Source organism: Montipora foliosa, chromosome 6 (genome assembly GCF_036669935.1).
Source record: "Montipora foliosa isolate CH-2021 chromosome 6, ASM3666993v2, whole genome shotgun sequence".
NCBI lineage: Eukaryota > Metazoa > Cnidaria > Anthozoa > Scleractinia > Acroporidae > Montipora > Montipora foliosa.
The window spans coordinates 58934130-58941083 of NC_090874.1; the positions used below are offsets into that span (position 1 = coordinate 58934130).

Sequence of the window (6954 nt, forward strand, 5' to 3'; positions counted from 1 at the left end):
CTTTTCCCTTTTTTTTTTTTCAGGGTAACAAAATTCGGAATGTTCACTGACGTCGCTCATTTTGACCGAAAAGTCGGGATTTATATAGCAATTGCAACAAAGTTGTTTTAGTTCGCATCTCGCGAGCGCTTCTCAAGTGTATTAAGGCTTGACCAATCTAATTATTATGCATATTTTTATTTGAAGTAAAGCGTTTGTCCAATGTCTATGAAACTTAGCAGAAAGTTTTTTATCGGTGCTGTTATTGATTCGCCAAAATATTTTGCATCGCATTTTGGTCACGTGACCCTAAAACAACTTATAACGTTTATATCCTTTATTCAAAAATGGGGAACATTTATACTTCAAAATTTTGAAAACGTTTGGCATTAACACGTTTAGTACAACTGTGCGTATCGAATGCCGCCTTTTAATGTGGTACTCCGTATTTACCTTTTAAGATATTTGGATGTTTATCATGTCACGTGACCTATTTTCCTCAATTGTTCATTGCTCTTAACATGTGGACATGATTAAAAGGCGGCATGACAAAGCCCTTAGAAGGGGTCATCGAATAATCAAGAAACAAGATTGATATAATGTAGCTGAATGTTCCCCATTTTTGAGTAAAAAATATAACTGTTATAAGTTGATTTCGGGTCACGTGACAAGAATGTGGTACGGGATATTTTGGAAAAGTTATAACAATACCGATAACTAACTGCCTGCCAAGTTTCATAGGTCCGGGACAAATGCCTTCCCTTCAAATAAAAATATGCATAATAATTAGGCTGGTCAAGCCTTAATACACTTGAGTTTCATTGCAAAACTATTGAGAAAATCCCCGTATGAGGGCTGTACGCGATCCTAGCAGGGCCGGACGGCTTTTTCCGGCCCTGCTCGCGTCATCGCGTACGGCCCTCATACGGGGATTTTCTCAATAGTTTTGCAATGAAAGCGCGCGCAGGGCCGTACGGGTCATATGATAAATAGATGTTGTTGAACTAGCGTTAGGTCCGTACTGGGAAAATATTGGTCACGTTCCCTTTTTTGCAAGTTTGTGGACCGAGCCTGAAAGACAAAGTCCATAAACTTGCAAAAATGGCACGAGACCAATATTTTCCTGGTACTCGCCCGATGTGAAGGAATCCGGAATCCCGCAACTGTAAGGCTTTGGAATCCGGAATGCATTGTATGGAATCCAGAATCCACGGATTTCGATGGAATCCAGGATCCATTGCTATGGACCCTTGAGTTTGGAATCGGGAATCCCAGGGGCTGGGATCTGGAATCGGAGGGCTACTTGGATTGCTTTACACATGGTGACAGTACGGGCCGAACAAGCTAGTTCAATAACGTTTTCATTAAATTGGCTCTCTTGCCCCGGGGTTTTCCGTTCCTTAGTCTTGCCTTTATGCCTACTCTGGAACGTGGAATTCGTACTGGAACTCCGTCATGACTAAGTAAATAAAAATTCGGACCGCTCAGAGAACCAATAAGAATTCTCCTTTTCATCTCCGATCAGTTTGCCTGTATAATAAAATGGGTTATTTCTGCGATGTCAACTTAGTATAAACATGATTTTTTGGTTTCGTCAATCGAGTTAGCCAGCCCTTCGTCAAAGCGGGTTGAGAAATTGTGGGTGGTTGGTGGTTTTGGGAAAATGAAGGAGCTTCGCCATTGGTGGCATGGCTCTCATTCGTATTCTCACGTTTGGACTGGAACGAACATCCGATGAAGGCTTATGCGTGGGAAATAATTTTCATCTCAAATAGATTCCCCCGCATGAGCCTCTCCTTCATGCTGGTTTCCAGTGCAACTGTGACAATACAAAACAATGCAATGCAATACAAACTCTTTGTTTGTACGTCGCTGTTGAGGCTTTTCATTGACGATTCGCTTGAAGCAGCAACAACTAAAACACACTAATAAATTAATTAAATGAAAAGAGGTCATTGATTCCATAGGGACTGCGAGTGCTTAGTTGAAACAAATTTTGGTCCGGGATTTTTGTGGCTTTCTGAATTACCATGGTGTCGAGATAGGTCACAAATTGTCATGTTATGGGAGGAGTGTTTAGGAAGATTGAAATGGCATGCAATAGGACATTTGCATGGTGACGCCGTTTAACTACAAGTCCCAGAATCCTTCAGGTTTTGTTTGCCTCATGCTAATTAGAGCTATTTTTATTTTTACCCCGCTGGAACACAAAATTTAAAAAAGAAAAGAAAAACAAACTGATTTCTAGTAGTTGTAGTCAAATGACGCTATCGTGAAAGTTGCCCATTGGCTGCGATGTGGCTTTGAACATCTACGTGATGTAGAAAAAAAAAGACAAAGACACGTCGAAACCAAACTGCCAACCAATTCAATCTACCTAACCACCCCAAATAGCTAGGGTCCTATGGGGGTGTACGTGAGGGGTAATTTTGTCCGTTATCTGAGCCGCTGATCAGATGAGCCCAAATAATGCGGTTTACATTTCGTCAGTAGGGCTGGGAGGGGTGGGGCGGTACGACCAACCCAGATCCTCCACGGAAGCTTTAGTTCAAGCTCTCAAACACTGACAGTCATCTCGCTATTAAATTCTCTTCGTTAAAAAATTCTCACCTTTTAATCAGAAAAACACGACAGGTGTAAAACAAATCTATCTTTTTACACGGAAACGAATAAACATTGCCTTTAAAAGATGAAACGTGTAGCTTTGGCGTGCCACGGATGAGTGTTTCAATTTTACGGGTAAGAGGAACACATGATATCACAATGCACAAACATACCTGTCCTTTAAAATGCACTTGATTGATGACCTTCTGTTTAGGCCCTTAACACTTTAAGCGGTCGATCACGAAGTCAAGATGTCATCTGTGTTGATAATCAACCCTTTTTTTCCCGGATGAATATTAAACTTGTCCTTTAATTGCTTTACAAACGACAGAAATGCATACAAAGCGACACTTCAATATTCCATAGCCTGTTTTCATAAATCGTTAAGCTAAGTTACCTGGCCTAAGAATGGAAGCGAGGCCGCCAGTGACCCTGTTTTGATACAAACCTTTGTGCTTTTTTCATTTTAAGGTAGACTAATTGGAATTACAACAACACAATCTACATGATAAAAGCAGTGTGGTCTGTGTCAATAGGCCATTTCTTGAAAGATCAAATATTCAGCTTGATAGTGAGGCAGTGAGGACAAAAACAATACAAACAAGTTGGAATGAATGTGAAAAGATTCTCGGTCTTTGGCCATTTCAACTTAATCAAAAACATAAAACAAACAGCGGCTACCAAAATAATTATCATTATGCTTGTAGCCGCTGTTTGTTTTATGTTTTTGAATGTGAAAAGTATTTACATATCATCCATTTTCCTTCGTCTTCACTGCCTCACTATCACGCTGAATTTTAATATATTGCAAAGTTTTCACATGACGTTACAGCCGCCATCTTTGTGCCCCTAGACAAAGAAACAGCAGCCATATTGGTGTCCCGACCCAATCCTCTATTATTATGCGAAGGTTTTCTTTTGTTTTCGTTGAAAAACATAGCTGTTGATCACGTGAGTGAAGGACATCAGCAGCCATTCATAGGTTAGGTCACTGAGCAAAAAACTGTGAAATGGACTATTGGAACACCACTCTCCCCTCCCCCCTAGCTGGTGGCGGGAGTGGCGGTGAATAACTAATAACGATATAATGAAAATGATAATGATGGCAATCAACAATAATAAGCCTGGTTCTCATATGCCGCCAATGCACTCGCGATATGGTCGCCGGCACTGCCTGGGATACTGTTCCGATATGAGAACAGAAGTCGCCGGCAATATTGGCCATCTCAGTCTTTACCGCCAGCATGCCTGCGAAGTTGACTTGAGTTCAACTTCGCAGGCATGCCGGCGGTAAAGCTCTGCGATGGCTCCAGTTACCGGCGGCGCATGTTCTCATTCGTCTGAGAAGTATCCCAAGTGGTACCGGCGGCTACGTCGCAGATTCATCGGCGGCATATGAGAACCAGGCTATACGCAATTAAATGCCAGGAGCGCATGATGCTCTCCTGTAAATGCCAATTGAGGTTTGAATTTCACCCACCAATTAAAGCGTTAACACTGTAAACGAAAAGCGTAGATCAAAATTGAAAGCAAGAAATCTTGAGGAAACTTTGTTTGATCAGCAAATAAGCCAGATAAGCCAGAAATCCTGGATTATTTTAATCGGGCTTTGAACAAATGTATTCCCCTTGACCGGATTCCCCACTGCAGACACAGGTTGCCCACTTCACGGCATCAAACAACCCAAAGATCAACTATCTTGAAATGCATGCTGGGCGCACAAGATAAATTAATTATTCTAGCCCGCCTTCACACTTCAACCACAGCATAGGCCATGGTTTTGCATTGGCGAGTTACGCTTTGTTTCGATCGAGGTCTTCTTTTTTTAACATTACTCCCACTATGAGTCTTCTTTCGTTTGCAGTATGATCCCATGGAATAAAACGGGAATGCATACATCTGGTTTATGATTTGGATGGTAACTATTAAAAGCCACCAATCCTGTAATATTTGGGGGGTTTAAGTACACGGAGGCTACCTATACTGCAGAGTTAACTTTAGTTTGAGCTTGGCCCAGGCTAGAACGACTCTACATTTCTTGCCATCATGCATTTACAACAATACCCAGGAATAAATATTCCATTCATTCATTGAGAGGAGCACGAATTCATAACAGAGAAATGTCAAACTCAAATGCTTCGACGTGCGATCGATGAAAGAGAAATAGACGGTGCTTCCCTTCGATATTACCATTTCAGGTAAGAGTTTTGGAAACAAGTGACCGCGGACAATCTTCCTGTCGGTGTACGTTGGATCAGTGGCTTGATCTGATCAGCGTAATTACAAGTTGAGAAGCTAAATATTTTCAGCAAGAGCCACTAAAATCAAATCTACGTTGTATGGGCTCTTGCTCAAAATATTTAGCTTACCACTTAACAGTACTCAAGGGATAGTAAAAGGAAAGGAAAGGAAAGGAACTTTATTTAAGTGTCTAATCTTCTAGCGCTGTAGAGCACTAATCGGGGACACTGTAAATTGGAATTAACAAGTTAACGCAAATAAAATTTTGGTTTTTGAGGAGAGGGGAAAACCGGAATACCCGGATAAAAACCTCTCGGTACAGAGTAGAGAACCAACAAACTCAACCCACATATGACCCCGAGTCTGGGAATCGAACCCGGGCCACATTGGTGGGAGGCGAGTGCTCTGACCACTGCGCCATCCCCGCACCCTAAAAGAAAAAGAGGTCCGGGTCAAACGCCGTACTTCAAATGAGCCGAACTTAAAAGGGACCTTGAGATCGGAGGACGAGGATGATTACGAGTACGAATGCCGGCCTCCAAGCCTCATGCGCATGCTCAGTACGGAAAACCCATACTCGTAGACGTCCGCGTCCTCCAATCTAAAGGTCCCTAGTAGGGCTATTTTCAATTAGCGAATTGCTTTGGTTTTGCATTACTTCACTCAATGATTGGCTCAAAGTTCTCGCGCCACTTTTCAACCAATCAAAAGTGAAACCAAAACCAATCGTGGCCCGCGCGTGCACATTTTCCCGCGCTTTGTGTCGGCTACGTGTAATTACTTCGAGTTTTGATTGGTTTACTGCCTCCGTCCTTTTTGATTGGCCAAAGTAATTACTTTTGGTTTTGGTTTTACGACACTCGATTGAAACTCGCTCTAACAGTTCAGGCAGACCCTAATCACTTAAGTTCGCCTGTTGAGCCGAACTACAAAGTAGGAAAAGGAAAGGAAAGGAAAGGAACTTATTTAAGTGTCTAGTCGATTTAGCGCTGGAGCACTAATTAGGGACACCGTAAAGTGAAATTAACAATCAACGCAAATCAAGTCAAATGTAGATCATAAAAAGTAGATAGCAAAACGAGTCTAAGTATGTATGTTTTGGTTCTCGCCATTACTTCTTCCAGCATCCTTTGAACAAGGATAGCAGTATAAGCAACGCTTTTTTCTAGGTTTCCAGCCAAGAATGTCTTCATTCTTTTCGGGCATAGGTTATTTGTTACAGACAAGAAATTTCCAACGAAGACAACGACAATTTTGTCGTGGACAAACAGAACATACAAGTCAAGTTGAAGGTAAACGCTCCAATGCGGAAAACATTGAGATCGAGGCTCACTCCTACGTTGACATAATTATGCGCCCGTTTGGTTCGGCTCATGTGAAGAACGGTGTTTGACAATAAAATCGATTTTCAGCCGTTACTCCCGCCTGGCCGGGCGTGAAGATAAAATCAGTCGAAACGCAGTACTTCACGTGAACTTAATGAGGTGAGTTCGGCTCATGCGAAGTACGGCGTTTGACCCGGGCCTTATCAAGAAGCATAATCATTCAGCGGTCTGCTCTTACACAAATAGAAAAAAAAAATTTCTATTTTGCGACAGACAGTGTAATTATGTAATAGGTTTCCACCGTTGTCTTCGAGGATCTTGCGGAAAGCGCAAGGGATCTTAGAAGAACAAATCTTACATAATCCAACTGAAGGGACATTGACAAGATAGGAAGGCTGGGCGATGGCTATGCATGGGGGTGGATTTGCAATAAAATAATTTCTGTAATTTTGTTTCATGGTCATTTCATCTCAATTCTTGAACTAGTTGTAGTAGTTCAGGTTTCAGATATACATTTTCGTCCACTTGTCCTTGTGCTGCAAGGATATCTTTCATGATGGTCGGGTCCCACTTAAAATTCACTACAGCAGCGGGCACCTAGCAACATAACAAACGCATTTTCGTAAGATAGCCTTTTCGTTGTTTTCTGAAGATTACGCTTACTTAGGAATATTAACGAATTACACGCAAAAAGCTGTGGAACAGCGTCTCGCAAACCAGAAAAAAAATCGTAATTCAAGATTCGGAACCCAACAAAGAAATTTTGAGTAAGACGTCGTATACATTCATAGGTCTGTACATTTCG

The 6954-nt window shown here is 41.7% G+C and overlaps 1 protein-coding gene across 1 annotated transcript in view; it reads right to left on the reverse strand.

The window, feature by feature from the left end:
- Positions 1 to 4987: 4987 nt before the first annotated feature.
- The window catches only part of LOC138007950 (UBX domain-containing protein 6-like), a 13492-nt gene continuing 11525 nt past the window's right edge, over positions 4988 to 6954 (reverse strand). Inside the window, exon 12 of the mRNA XM_068855097.1 lies at positions 4988 to 6746. Coding sequence (XP_068711198.1) covers positions 6615 to 6746 — 132 coding nt within the window. The 3' untranslated portion in view covers positions 4988 to 6614. The remainder of the gene's footprint in view (positions 6747 to 6954) is intronic.